The sequence below is a fragment of the Aricia agestis genome, chromosome 1 (genome assembly GCF_905147365.1).
Source record: "Aricia agestis chromosome 1, ilAriAges1.1, whole genome shotgun sequence".
NCBI lineage: Eukaryota > Metazoa > Arthropoda > Insecta > Lepidoptera > Lycaenidae > Aricia > Aricia agestis.
Genome location: NC_056406.1, coordinates 23,253,363 through 23,269,774, shown reverse-complemented (window position 1 = coordinate 23,269,774; position 16,412 = coordinate 23,253,363). Strand labels below are relative to the sequence as shown.

General features: G+C 36.5%; 1 protein-coding gene across 1 annotated transcript; it reads right to left on the bottom strand.

Moving 5' to 3' along the window:
- Positions 1–14,153: 14,153 nt before the first annotated feature.
- On the bottom strand, positions 14,154–15,800 carry LOC121733122 (jerky protein homolog-like). The gene has a single exon (XM_042123285.1). It carries the CDS (start codon positions 15,714–15,716, stop codon positions 14,154–14,156), a length of 1,563 nt encoding a protein of 520 aa, XP_041979219.1. The 5' UTR covers positions 15,717–15,800.
- Positions 15,801–16,412: the final 612 nt, after the last annotated feature.

Genomic DNA, 16,412 nt, shown 5'->3' with positions numbered 1-16,412 from the left:
TGATGTTGTTTTAATGTTTTCCAAAATCTAAAAAAATATTTGCCTAAAAATATTAACCTTACCCAGTATGTTATTATATTTGGCTATAAGAAACAAACGCTTGGAGGAAATGCGTAAAATTTTGTACCGTATTAATTAATGCAAAGTGTGATCATAATTACATTTAATTAACTTATTACGGTATATCATGAGAAACAACCACTCCTGGAGAGCAGAAAGCCTTTTCTGTGGAGATGATGAAATAAATAGAGCGACTCAACAAAATTTATGCAAAGTCGCCGGCATTATGAATGCAAACAATGTAGGTAAGCTGTTTCTGTGTGCCTACGCACTGTAATTTGTAAATATAAACAATTCGTCATAACGTTAAAATCAGAATGACTTCTATTTTCAAAATTTTAAATTTATATTCCAAGATATTTTTACTTCAGATGAGAGTCGCGTAAACAATGTCGGGCTTCTTGCCAATTGTATGAAAATTAAGACCCCGATACATGCATAATACACCGTACATTACATTTTACAATGTATTGGCTTACCTAACCGATAACAGAATAATTGAATAACAAGCCAAATTATAATTGTAGACTGATTGATTGATATTAGAGAAATGTTATGCCAAAAGCCAAAGTTTTATATGGCTTACCTATAATTAACTGATCACCAGAAATAGTAACATTTCACAGACAAAAATAGTAAACGATCACCAAAATACAGACCACCATTTTAATGTAAAATGATAACCAAAGATTTAACATCTTAAAACCAAAAACCAAAATTAGTAATTAATGTTTACCAACATTATACTATCATTTTAAAGTAAAATGATCACCAAAATTAGTAAATGATCACCAACATTAAGTATACTAGCATTTTAATGTAAAATGATCACCAAAATTAGTAAATGATCACCAACATTAAGTATACTAGCATTTTAATGTAAAATGATCACCAAAGATTTATTATCTCGCTATCCTATTTATGCAAAATGACTCCAAATAAGTAAATCATTGTTACTTAAACCAATAGTAGTAACCGATCACCAACATTATAGGTACTTACGTTATAGGGCAGTTCCATGTAAAAGTCTACCATAAACTAAGAAAATAAATACCTGATTTTGGTATTAAATATACTTACTTAATTATAGTCACAACATTATGGTAATAATAAGATTTTATAGAAGCAACAATTTCTGAGCATTACTTTTCTAGCAAAGCTGCCATTTATGAGATGATGTCGTGAGCTCGGCTGAGTGTGGTTTTGTGTGATGAAGTTCTGACTTAGTTTTCACGTTATCTATTTTAAATTCTTGTCATATTTTGCTACACACTGATTGTTCACACAATTAAATACTGATATATATAGCTTTTGAGATTCGGGAAAATTCATTTTAAAAAGATATAAGTAATAGGCTTGTAAGATCACAGTGTCGAGTTGTAGTGTCGGTCACATAAAAACATTACTTTTGCCTTTAACTACAGCAAAATTACTTTTACATCAATAAAATTAGAAACTTTCCTACGTGACGCCGTTACTCAAATGATAGTTGATACTGCCATTAAAATTTGTCATCTTTTTCTATGACATCTAAACTCTAAAAAATATTTTTGTAGTGTCAGTCACATTATAGAGTTGATCACGCCCGAAAGTAGCTTTTTGTTTGTTAATTTTGGTGATAGATGGCGAAAATAGCTATAGAAAGCAGAGAGAGAGAAGCAGAAAGCTAATTTATTATTTTAAGTACCTGCCAGACCACCTCAAAGTCAAATATAAGTAATCCAAAATTTAACGATGTCTGGAAATGGGAAGCAATTGTCATAAAAATTTGGCAATAGAATATGAGATTCGCAATTTCTTTTTTTTACAGATATCGCAAGAAAATAAGATAAAATTATTGATCTTTAAACTTTATTGAACGTAAGGTAGACCTGCAGAACTGGAAACCTTCTAAAGTAATAGCGACCGAAACTTTATAGTGTCTGGTCATTCTTACCTCTATAGGGCTTATATCAAGGAAAATTTTTAGCTTAAAAAATGACGAAAGTCTGCCTATCGCTGGCTCTTGGGTTATTATATTAATAGTCTTTTTAGAAGATTTCGTGTTGAGTTATTTTTTGACAAATTATTAGTGATTTCGTTTAATGAAAAAAGCATTTTAATGAATTAACTAATTACTGATTTGGTTTTATATAATTTTAGAGTTGATATTGTACCACCAAATCCTTGTGAGCAAATCAATGCGATATTGATTTGCTCACAAGGATTTGGTGATCATTTACTATATTTTGTGATCATTTACTATATTTGGTGGTCATTTACTATATTTGGTGATCATTTACTTTGTTTGGTGATCATTTAGGTACTATATTTGGTGTTCGATTACAATTTGAAGTGTTGTCATGACTAAAATAGCTGGTAGTATTGCGATTTTAGACTTTATTTTTTTGGTGTTAATTATCTTTTTTTGGTAAGTAAACAAATTTAGGGTATCAGTGCATTTTTTGGTGGTCATTATATTTGTTCCCGTTTTATATTATACTTTAGGGTCAGATGGAACCGTAACGGAACACGACGCGACGCATTATTTTTATGATAATAATTATTATCTATACATCCATACATATAAATAAAATTGGAGTGTATGTTTGTAATTATACATTAATACATGCAATTATAAAATATATACGTTTACGTTTTTTCTCTAGTAATTAAGGTTTAATTACTTATCATTGATAATAATCAAACCTTAATAAAGTACTAGAGAAAAACGCACATACTATAATAATATTATGTATTATGTTTAGTAACTTGGTGATTGGTCAAGTAATTTAAATATTCACACACAGTGTGACGCATTTCACCACTTTTATTTTTAAATAGGTATCTAATAAAAATTGCTCTCGTTGCGTTTCGTCTGACCCTAAGCCCGGGCGTGCACTAGCGGCCAAGCCGCGGCGGCCATCAAGATAGATCTATACTAATATAAAATATTATAAATGCGAAAGTATCTCAGTCTGTCTGTCTGTCTGTCTCGCTTTCACGCCAAAACTACCGAGCCGATTGTAATGAAATTTTGTATACAGATAGCCTAAAGCCTGAGGAAGGACAAAGTTACTTTTTACTGGAAAAAGCTTTGTAAGGTGGTAAAAATGCGTAAATTTGTTCAAATTAAGTTAGATCATTGATAGGTTTAGCCCCAATTTCACCAACGTCTGTTAGTGTTAACAGCTTGTTAAAATGTCCTGTCTTCTCTTTCATTCATATGAAAAACGAAACAGCTAACGTGATACTAATTCGAGCATTAACTTTAACAGTCGTTGGTGAAATTTGGTCTTAAGGTTACGTCACTGGTTGCACAGATAAAGTACTGACTTATTTAATACCGTAGAATAGATATAACAATCGAAAAAATCGAGACTTAAATGTAAGATGATACCACCTCTTATAGAAAAACTTTTGAGCAAGCGTCAGCGCGATGTAGAAGACGCACGGCGCCATGTATTATGAATTTTTTGAACAAATTTACGACCCTTAGAACCCTTTTTTCCTGTAAAAAAGTAGCCTATGTCCTTTCTCAGACTTTAGACTATCTGTATACAAAATTTCATTACAATCGGTTCGGTAGTTTTGGCGTGAAAGCGAGACAGACAGACAGACAGACTGAGATACTTTCGCATTTATAATATTTTATATTAGTATAGATCTATCTTGATGGCCGCCGCGGCTTGGCCGCTAGTGCGCGCCCGGGCTTAGGGTCAGACGAAACGCAACGAGAGCAATTTTTATTAGATACCTATTTAAAAATAAAAATGGTGAACGTTTGGCGTGAAAGCGAGACTGACAGACAGACAGACAGACAGAGATACTTTCGCATTTATAATATTAGTATAGATTATGTGCACACTGCACAGCTGTTTTTGGGTATTTCGATTAATCAAAATACCCTTAATTAATTAAGGGCCGCGCTACACCGGAATGGCAGCGGCGAGACGAGCACTTTCAGCGCTGCCATTCCGGTGTAGCGCGGCCCTAAGAGGGGTACCACTTACCAGGGTTTTAAAAAGTTTTTAAATTTGACACAAATTTTGTTGACACCGCGCGCTATAAACTAAAGTCCACGCAGACGAAGTCGCGGGCAACAGCTAGTTATGAATAAAAACAATAATAAATAATAAAGTAAGTATGATTCGTTCTGTTACAATAATGAAGTAAAAAATAAAACGCCATCTGTTTTCATATATTAGAATTAAAATGTTGATTGCATTGATATATTTTCTGGATGGAATATAGGCCAACACGGTACACTCGAACTCCTTAGAAATGCAGTAGGAGTTCTATAAGATAAGATAGATTGATTATTATTATACCAAGTGATAATATTATTAAACATAATATTCTAACGTATTAAAAACTATAAACAAAAACATAATAACTAATAAGTATGATTAGTTCTAACTTCTATGTTACAATGAAGTAAAAAATAAAACGCCATCTGTTGAATCGTATTAGAACTAAAAAGTTAATTGCATTGATATATTTCTGGTTTTTTTATAATATTATACATAAAATATGTTTAAGATTTTTGAAATATTATTTTAATACACATCCAAGACCCAGGAACATTGAAAACTTTTTGTTCCGCCTGCGGGACTCGAACCCAGGACCCCCGGGATGAGCGCTGGCCACGCGCGATGCGAATTAATTTTCATCGATATTTTCATGGAAATAAGATATTTTCCCACATCAAAATGTAGCCTATGTCCTTTCTCAGACTCTAGAATAACTGTGTACAAAATTTCATTGCAATCGGTTCAGTAGTTTTGGCGTGAAAGCGAGACAGACAGACAGACAGACAGAGATACTTTCGCATTTATAATATTAGTATAGATATAGATTGCTTATTATTTTAAGAACTACTGGAGCAATTTTTATGTTATTTGGCAAACATGAAGAATAGACCACGTGAAGGGACATAGGGTATTTTTTGCTGCAAAATGTACGGTTGCGTGAAATTCCTAAATTACATAAGCGAAGCCGCGCGGAACATCTATATATAATAAAATAATAGGAAAGTCAATTCTGTATTTTTTTTTGTACAATAAATAATACTTGGGATGTGATCTACTATGCTAACGCGGACGAAGTCGCGGGCAACAGCTAGTAATATATAAAACTCAAAGGTGACTGACTGATTGACATAGTGATCTATCAACGCACAGCCCAAACCACTGGACGGATCAGGCTGAAATTTGGTATGCAGGTAGATGTTATGACGTAGGCATCCGCTAAGAAAGGATTTTGATAAATTCCAACCCCAAGGGGTTCAAATAGGGGATGAAAGTTTGTATATAATAATACTTCTTAACGCGAGCGAAGCCGCGGGCAAAAGCTCGTACGGTACAGTATAAAACCGCCATAGACCACGCGCACCTGGCCGCACGGCCGGCGGCCAGCGGCCAAAGCGGCCGTACTTTAGATGGCCGCCGCGACCTGGCCGCTAGTGCGCGCCTGGCCTTACAGTCATGAATCATGATGAGACTGCAGTGTTGCCAGATCGGGGGATTTCCCCCTAGATTTAGGGGGTTTTCGACCAAGTTGGGGCAAAACAGGGGGAAAAATATTTAGGGGGTTTTTTAGGGGAAATTCAAAATACAATTTTTTTTGGCAAAATAATAATTGTTCCTTGTAGAGAGTTCACTGTGAAAGTAGCAGCGCTGAAAGACCAAAAATTTTTTACACTTTTGTATGGGGAAACTCGTGACGCTCGGTCCCTTGCCCATACAAAAGTGAAAAAATTTTGGTCTTTCAGCGCTGCTACTTTCACAGTGAACTCTCTACAAGGAACACGTACACACCCTAAAGTATTATCACCTATTTTTGTTACACACTGTATATATCGTTGGAGCCGATTCCGAATCTCGGAATCGGCTCTAACGATTTTCATGAAATTTAGTATATACTCGTAGGGGGTTTCGGGGGCGATAAATCGATCTAGCTAGGATAGAAAATGTCATTTTATTCGTGTTTTATCGAATACCGAGCAAAGCTTGGTGAAATAGCTAGTTGAATATTAAAAGAAATCGTAATCTAGGGGATTTCTAGGGGGAAATCAAATTAGTTCACTGGATGAGAGTCCAAGACGCGCAAATTTTTTAATGAATGCATTTTACAACTTAGGCAATGGCATTTTCAACAGTATTAATTCTGTCAAACTCTTCATTAAATTGAAGATTAATCATAATTAAATGTCTCTGAGCACAGCAGTAACTTAACGAGGTACCTTGTATTCCATCTCATACCAATCAAACCTTCTAGGCCATAACCTAGAACGGCTTCTCTTTCTTCTGCATTCTTCTGAATGGGCCTCTTAAGAAAACCATTTCTAACAAGCAAATTAAAGCAAATGAACCGGATGGTGGTTAGTTTTTTTTTTATAAACAACATCTTACAAGGAGTTTGTTATTGATGACATAACATTGTTTACATTAAAGAAGCGAAGTACCTAAGTAGATACGCAAAGCATATAACCTTATTATGCTACGACGTCAAAAGGTTACGTAACGTTGGATTGTAGTCAATCTACTGTATAATTTGTCATGAATTAGTTAACAATTACTTAAGAGCTCACCTGACTCTAAAAATCAAACATCGTCCTTCTTTCTTCACACTCACGCCCGTCTTTCATATGCCAGGTGAAAAAGGACGGCGCGGAATCATCGCCGAGTTAGTTTTACTTGAATAAAATACGAACTATAATGATTATGAAAAAAGTGTTTTGAGCAAATTTAGGTTTTATCAATACCTTTTTAGATATTAAAAAATATTAAAGAAAAGACAGCAAACTTCGAAGATCCAAGCAAAAATGTGTCTAAAACAAGGTTTTTTGTAAAAAAGAAACTATCGAGCATTTTTTGAGTAATCGTGTTTTCGTCTTAAGCATTTAATCTTTATGAACTGAAGTTACTTGTGTCAAAAAATCAGTTTTCTAGACCTTACAGATTTTGGAATCTAGGTTAAAGTATGTAGTCAAGTTAGGGTCATATGGGCTCTTAAGAGGAGTCCACACCGCCCTTTTTTCCATACAAACGTTGTCCCCTGTTTCCTCCCTGGATAATGCTAGTAGAGTTATAATTTTTTTCCTGAATATCAACGGCCACTAATACATTGTCCCTATGTTTTCTTTTTTTTTCATAATTTAATTATTAAATAAGATATGGACGTTCAAAAACCCAAAAAAATGTCCAGATTTTTCGCTGTGTTCAAACATCGAGAAAACAGATTTGGCTAGATTATATAAAAAAAAACATAGGAACATAGCTCAAGCCTTTCTTTAATCTTTAAAGAAAAAAGTACTTAAATCGGTTAAGTTTTGGAGAAGGAATCAGGACAACGAATCGTTAATTTTCTGCAGTTGTCTCTATCGCGTTCTGCGGTAGGTATAGGCTTGAGGTCTGGGAGACAGCTATAGATAATACACGTACCTTTTTTTCATTTCTCTAGCCCCTGGTGTATCCTCTTAAGCCCCATATAGCTGTAAGGTAATCCTTATGTCTTTGAAATAATGGTGTTGTTCAGGATAACTTGAAATGTGGATCACTTTTAATAAAAAAACAAGGGTAAAAAAACTAAGTAAGATGCGACCCGGTCTCAAGACCAACCAATCACAGAGCCTGAACCGTGTCTTGAGACCGAGATGCATCTTGAGTACTGACTGTTTATACCAGCCTAAAAGTGACTTTTTCCGAATTCGGCTAAACCTTATCTATATCTGTACAAACTTCATCATTTTAAAGTCGGTACCAGATGGCTTACGCACTCTGCTCATATATTTTGTGTCTGACGTCCGGCCCGGATGAGTTGTCAGATGCCGTCTATAGGGATCGTGCAGAGCGATGACACTGCCACTAGTGACGAGTAGCCGAAACATTTACGAAAATTTTATTGTCAAGCTCAAGTCAAGCTACGGAAAATTAAAGGATTTCTTGAGAAATTTTAGTATTTTCAAGCATTGTTGTATTCCTGGATGTTCTAATACATACAACAAAAATAAAGGCAAATCGAACGATCTAAAATTTTACTATTTTCCTGCCAAAAGTATTCAAATGCTATGGCTTATTGGAAAACGAAAGAAATGGATAAAAGCCGGTAAAACATACGGTGCTTAAAAAGTTCCATGAATGTTATGTGTAGACTCGTAAAAACACTGAATTTTGTAGATTATAACCGTAAATTCATTTAGATGAACATCCAAACTGGCTTCCAAGTTCCATCTAAATTTTACATACCTATGCACCGCTCATTTAATTGGCCAAGATCGGAAAATCCTGTACACCCAGCAAATAATATACCTACCTACAATTTTTCCTGGAGAAGAAAATAAAAAAAAACTCTTTTAAAAAAGAATTTCAAAGACATCAACTAGAATGCAATAAGTTGCATCAAAAGTAAGGATAATTTGGAGAAGTCCTGCTAGGAATTCAACACTGAGGCACAGAATCCATACTATAATAATATAATATTATAAATGCGAAAGTATCTCTGTCTGTCTGTCTGTCTCGCTTTCACGCCAAAACTACTGAACCGATTGCAATGAAATTTTGTACACAGTTATTCTAGAGTCTGAGAAAGGACATAGGCTACATTTTGACGATGAAAAGTACCGTAATTCGCATTGCGCGTGGGCAGCGCTCATCCCGGAGGTCCTGGGTTCGAGTCCCGCAGGCGGAACAAAAAGTTCTCAATGTTCCTGGGTCTTGGATGTGTATTAAAATAAAATTTCAAAAATCTTAAATATATTTTATGTATAATATTATAAAAATCCAGAAATATATCGATGCAATGAACATTTTAGTTCTAATACGATTCAACAGATGGCGTTTTATTTTTTACTTTATTGTAACATAGAACTAATCATACTTATTAGTTAGTATGTTTTTGTTTATAGTTTTTAATACGTTAGAATATTATGTTTAATAATATAATCACTTGGTATAATAATAATCAATCTATCTTATCTTATAGAACTCCTACTGCATTTCTAATATATGTGACAAGTTGACAACAGAAGGCGCTTTAAAATAAAGGAGTTCGAGTGTACCGTGTTGGCCTATATTCCATCCAGAAAATTGTAACAGAACTAATCATACCTACTTTACTATATAATATTGTTTTTATTCATAACTGGCTGTTGCCCGCGACTTCGTCCGCGTGGACTTTAGTTTATAGCGCGCGGTGTCAACAAAATTTGTGTCAAATTTAAAAACTTTTTAAAACCCTGGTAAGTGGTACCCCTCTTAGGTCCGCGCTACACCGGAATGGCAGCGCTGAAAGTGCTCGCCCCGCCGCTGCCATTCCGGTGTAGCGCGACCCGTAATTAATCAAAATACCCAAAAACAGCTGTGCAGTGTGCACATAATCTATACTAATATTATAAATGCGAAAGTATCTCTGTCTGTCTGTCAGTCTCGCTTTCACGCCAAACGCCAAAAGTATCTCTGTCTGTCTGTCTGTCTGTCTGTCTGTCAGTCTCGCTTTCACGCCAAACGCCAAAACTACCGAACCGATTGTAATGAAATTTTGTATACAGATAGTCTAAAGCCTGAGAAAGGACATAGGCTACTTTTTTACTGGAAAAAAGGGTTGTAAGGGGGTGAAAATGCGTAAATTTGTTCAAATTAAGTTAGTTCCAACAATTCATAATAGATGGCGCCGTGCGTCTTCTACATCGCGCTGACGCTTGCTCAAAAGTCTTCCTATAAGACGTGGTATCATCTTACATTTAAGTTTCGATTTTTTTCGATTGTTATATCTATTCTACGGTATATTTAATACTTTATCTGTGCAGTGACGTAACCTTAAATCTATCAATGATAAATAGTTTATGGGTAAAGTTGTGTAATTGGAGGGCTAAATAAGCTTTAAAATTTGGCATAAAATATAAAGTTTAATATAAAAAAATGAAATACTTATTGTGCGCACACTGCACAGCTGTATTGATTTAAGGGGTACCAGGGTTTTTTTATAAAAGCTTTTGACACCTTTTGTTATTTAAAGAATACTTATATAGTGTTTGCACTGATGAGGTACACTAGTTAAAAATAGTGACAGCCAACGGTTGTAAAGATGGTATCGAGCGAATCGCAGAAGGTTGATGAAATAAAAGCATTTATTTTAGTGAACTTGTTTTATTTTATCAATCCACAAGCATTTTCAGTAATTATTATAAGTATTTTTTCATCTTCATTATTTTATTGCAATATTTATCAAGTTTTTACTTTCTATGCTGATGGATGCTACTAATTACCTACTTTTTCAGATGTTTTCTTAGATAACTAGATAAGCTTTAAACATTTTTATTCACGCTTTCGTTCTTTGTTTACGGTTAGAAACTCATCCATACTCAATATTATAAATGCGAAAGTGTAGACGTCTGTTAGCACTTCACGCCCAAACCGCTGAACCAATTTTGCTGAAATTTGGTATGGATTTACTTTGAGCCCCGGGAAAGGACATAGGATACTTTTTATTCCGGGAAAATGTACGGTTCTCGCGCGATAAATGATTTTGGTGCAACGGAGTTGCGGGTGTCATCTAGTATTTCACTTTAATCCTTCGATCACGTATTCTTGGAAATCTGTTGTTGTTCTCGCGGCCGCATGCGGCAACTTGGGAGTGTAAGTATTACATCATTTTATAGTCTAAAACATATAAAAAAACACTTATAAACTAGCCGGGGTCAAAGAGAATGCGAAGCCAAAGTCACTCACAAGTTACTTCTTTTACTCGCATCGTGTCGCTGCTGTCGAATTACGACGCCCTCTATAGTTTCTGCACGGTCCCTGATAGAAATTTTTAATTGCGTTCCGGCGGGCGTCAGTAATTTTATGTCAGATGACGTCGATCGGTAGCAGTTCAAATGTTTCTGATCAGAAAATCGGATCGCGCTCTCTCTTACATTTTGTACTGAGCCAAGTGAGCTCGAACTCGCCGGAAGGAAATTTCGGATAGTGTGCGGTGTAGCGGTCCGGCCCGCGGCGCGACGTTCAAATGTTTCTGATCAGAAATTTCGGACAATGTGCGGCCGGGCTTAATCTTCAGTTCGATGACAGATTTATTTGAAACTTTTGGATCTGGCCTTTCAAAGATGCCGAAATGTTTTACTATATTTTGGCAAATCAATAACGCACCAGGAGCGTATTCTTGTACTTAGCCGCCCAGGCGCCCACGCTTGATAGAATAGCATGATTGTAATTAAAGTTATAGTTAAAGTTACAGTTATAGTTAAAGTTACAGTTATAGTTAATAGTTAAAGTAAGTTGGTGCAACCCACTCTATGTTTCAAGCTTATAATATCAAAATCATAATATTATTAGATTAATGCGCAAAAACAATTCATTAATAATATCATATCTAATATCTATGGACGCTTCACACCACGTCAGTCTAGCCCCGTGGTAAGTACCTGAAGGACTTGTGTTACAGGTACCAGACAACGGAAATATATTTAATATTTTTATACTTACTATACTTATATTTAAGATTTTTATTATATGATACACATATTTAATACACATCCATTACCCAGGAACTTTGAAAACTTTTTGTTCCGTCGGCGAGATTCGAACCCGCGACCCCCGGCTTGAGCTACCAACGCGCTCACCACTGAGCCACCGAGGTCGTCATTGACCTACTCTTGAACGCTTCATTAATCTAATATTATATAAAAATAAGTCTGGTTTTCCCACTTTCTGACGCTAAGTATAACTCCAGAACGCACGAACCGATTTCCACGGTTTTGCATTCGTTGGAAATGCTTCGGGCTCCGTGAGGTCTATAGAAAAAAAAATCAGAAAAAACTTCAAGAGAAAACTTCAAGGGACAGCTAGTGATTAATTAAAATAGAACAGATAAACTACATAACTTAGATGAATGATTGGTCTCGCGCTCGCGCTACGACTAGATACCGTCGGAGTACTTGTAAAATGCGGCAACAAATCATACGCCTAATAAGGCGTAAGCGCGCCAGTCGCGTCGCAAGCTTCGGGTGAGGTAGATGTGTCGATAATTTTCGAAATTTTAAGTTACGTCCGTAGCAAAATGCCAGTTTGCGTAGTGAGACTATGCAATAATAACACTACAAGAAACAAGAAAGGTACTGGCATCACACACCATCAGTAAATATTGTATAAATCGTCATAAACACAGAAAAATAATATAAACCTGAAAATTCGGATCGGAGTACCGCTTGATGTTCAGTGTTGCCAATTACCATAAACTAAAAATTCCCAAATTTTTCTGAGATTGTGATTTTTATTTATTTATTTGTTATATCTTATTTTTTATATATACATAGTGGCTGAGTGGATGAGCGCATTAAAATCTCTAGCTAGGGTAGCTGGTTCGAATCCCGCCAACGGAACAAAAAGTTTTCAAAGTTCCTGGATCATGAATGTGTATTTATAAAAATGAATTATGAGTATCATATTATAATAAAAATCTTAAATACAGTTTATATTTTATGTAAGTACACAATACAGTAACAAATGAGAAAACAAATTTAACATTTGCTTTTTTATGACTCATTCTTAACTTTCGTTCAACTTCCTACCATTGTTTTTGTATTGTTTTCTCATCAATATTGTACCCATTATATTTCGTTGACCTAAACAACGTTGTTATTTTATCGCATTCTTTTCGAATGGACTTTATTCCAATGGTAAAGTTTATCTGGTGATTGAAAAATCAGCACTTACTATACAATAATAATAAATTACGAGACCACAGCAACAAATTTTTCCCCATTGATTGGGCACCAGTCACGTATCTGGCAACCCGATTATCTAAGCACACAACAATATTTGTGCATTGTTTTATGGCGGCTCTCGACATATGCCGGCTCTTGATATAGGCGAACGCGTTGGCCAACGCGTCTGCAGACGCGTTGGCCCAATGTGTAGAACGGGCGTTCGCGCGTTGGCCGTAGGTATTTAGACGTTGGCCGACGCATCTGCGAGCTTGCCGCGCGGGTCGGAAATGTCGGCAAAAGATCAAAGGACATTTGTCGCAAGCTTCGTGCTCCATCCACACATAGGCCGCGCGATCAGTTTGCCCGGAGTTATAATTATGATAATTATTATAATATGTAATAATTTTTGTATGTAATAATTTAATAAATAATAAGTAGGTAATAAAATAATTACTTATATTATTTTAATATTATAAAATATTATGTAAAAGTGAGTTTATTTCTTTGTTTGTTACGTTTTCTCGCCTTTTATTTATTTATTTCCAGAATACTCTTTAAAAACTTTTTCTTGTCCACATTTACAAAGTAATTATAAGCTGTGAATAAATAAACAGCTGCAGCTGTTAGCGACTAAACATCCATTTTGAATCCGTCCGCACATTGGCGCGATCCAAAGCATACTGAACGACCTTCCTATGTGTGGATTACTCACAAACGCCGTTGCAAGCGCACTGCCAACGCGTCTGCAGACGCGTTGGCCAACGCGTTCGCCTATATCAAGAGCCGGCAATAGGCGAACGCGTTGGCCAACGCGTCTGCAGACGCGTTGGCCCAATGTGTAGAACGGGCGTATGTCGAGAGCCGCCAATACACACACTACAATATTGAGGTGCCGCATTCGGGAATCTGTGTTTTCTATACACTATACAGCGCGGTATCTAGTCGAGCGCGCGCGTGAGACCAATCATTTATCTAAGCTACTTAATATTATTATTTTAACAAAATTTTAAACTCAGTAAGTACCTACTTATTCTAAAATACTTAAAAATATTTGGTACTTACTAAGGGTGGGTAGCACCAACTTGTATTATTGTAATGTAAAATGTCAAATCTTTGGTTAAAGTAAAAAATGGACGCCATATTTAACCATAACCTTGAGCTCGAAAAAGCTTTGAATGAACGAGGCGAAAAAAGGCACTAACGCTGTCATCATACAAAAACGCCATTTTTGACAGTTCTCTTTTACCAGCAGGGCCCCCGTCCACGTTCATTTCAAGCATTGTCGGACCAGTCATCTGTCAAATTCTGTGGTCAAAGTTAAGGTTAAAGTTAAAGTTAGCCTTAACTATAACCATAACTTTGACCATAACTTTAACTTTAACCACGCCTCTGGTGCAACCCACCCTTAATACTGTTCGAAAGGGTCTGGTTCTTCAACTTTTATGCTTTCAGTATTCTGTAATCGAGAAAGTAATGCCTTATCACGAAGCCTTCTTAAAAGCATAAGTTCCTCGTAGGATGCCTCGTTCTCTTCGGCCCACTGCAACCCCACCTCGAATGCCTTGATCGCTTCATCGACTGGTACTAGTGGAGAGCAGACCAACTCTTCGGCTTCCACCTCATTCACCGTGTCACTAGTCGATAGTACCTGCTTCATAATTTCCTCGTCCGACAATTTATGAAGCAAACTCTCCTCTTCTCTTCTTCCTTGAAACCAGTTTTCCAAAATTTTAGAGCTTATCTGTGTTCTGATTGCAAATTTATGTATTAAATCATAATCGACTACCAACTGTAGAGGTCTGTATTCGAAAACAATTTCAGGCCACAGGTTGTTCCACGAGGACGCGATGGCGGTGTCGGGCATTTCGTTCCAACACTCACAGAGTAAATAAAACAAATCTTTCATATTAACTTCATTTAAAGTGTCTTCGATAGCTTGATTTTTCGATAAAGCCGTCGTCATGAGCTTTTTTTTGTAGTCTTGTTTGATGAACTGGATAACGCGCTGCTCCATTGGTTGGATGAGCGAGCTGCAGTTCGATGGAAGGAACATCGCCGTAATGTTTTTGTCCTCGGTCGTTAATTCCTCCTCGGATGGACGTCCGGGAGCATTAACTAGCATGAGCAGTGCCTTTTGAGGAAGATAACGTTCTTTCAAAAAATTCTTGACCTCCGGCACGAAGCAATCGAAGAACCATTGTTTGAAAAGCTCCTTTGTTATCGAGCCTCTCTTTTGTACGCAGTAGTTCAGAGGTAAATCGATTTTCTTTAATGCTAGCGGCTTCTCCGATTTTCCAACTACCGTCATCTTGAGTTTATGCGTGCCCGACGCATTAGCACAAGGTAGAAAAGTTACGAGCTCCTTGCTCAAGCACTGTACGGCCTTACATTCCCCGGCGTCCGAATCGTCCGTCTCACAAGGCACCCGCCAAAACAGCCGCGCTTCTTCCACGTTATAAACCTGAGAAGGGCTAAGATCCATCTCCTGCAGTTTCAGCAAAAATTTCTTCTTAAACGGTTCCACGTCCGATTTGCTTCCTTTTCCGCAAGTTAAGCGTATACCGTAACGAGTCTTGAATTTGTCCAGCCATCCACTACTAGCTATGAAGTCATTTTTCCCAGTTATTTTATTATAGAAAAACTTTGCTTTTTCAGTCAACATGGGCCCAGATATGGGGTTGTGCGCGTTAGTTTCCTGTTGAAACCACGTGTACAGGGCTTCCTCGACCTCAGGGTGACACGCTTTCTTTAGTGATTTTCTCTTGTTCACATCACACTCGGACGTGCTAGACAGAAATTCTTCGATTTTGTGACGATTCTTTTTGATATCGAAAATTGTAGCGCGTCCTATGCCGTATTCCTGCGCTAATTTGCTCATTGTTTCACTGCGATCGATGCGCTGCAGAATCTCACATTTCTCTTTGATCGTAAGAGCTTTATGCTTTCTTTTTTGCGTTTGGGAAGCCATTTCAATCGCAAATTTCGATTTTGCGGCACGTTTACAATCTTGCGCACAGTTTAGGTAACGATGCCGTCCGCACTAGTTGCCAGCTGCGCGATAACTGGAATGGAATGCGAAGCCAATAGCCATACTCCGGTCCCCGCCACCCGCCACCCTCAGTTATCCGCCGCTCGTGGGTCCGGACTGCTAAGCCGACGAACCGGAGTGAGCTTACAGTCAAGTCCATAATAAAGCGTAACTTTTTTATTTAACGCTCCCTAATAACTGACACTTAACTTTGATGTTAAATAGGCACTTGATTAGAATTTGAATTTCATGATGATGAAAGTATAATTATTATTATTATATTATCAGCTGAAAATCTTCGTGGTTTATAACTTGAGTATTTATCATTAGATAAATTTATTCATAAGCAGATGGCGTATAATACCTACGTAATTTGGTCGGGTTTGTATCAGTCACAACTCACAGTAAACAAATATTTTAAATTAATAATAACTTGACATTACCTGACCGAATAGCATATTATAGCATATATAGCATCAGCGAGTCATAGCCGGTCATCTGGCTATGAATCATTCTGGTATATTTACAGTTTTATAAAGTTTGTGTCTTAAAAAAAATAGACTGTCTACTTAATAATTTAATCAGGCTAAACACATACCTAACCACAAATAAAACGTCAGTTAACAAATTAGTACA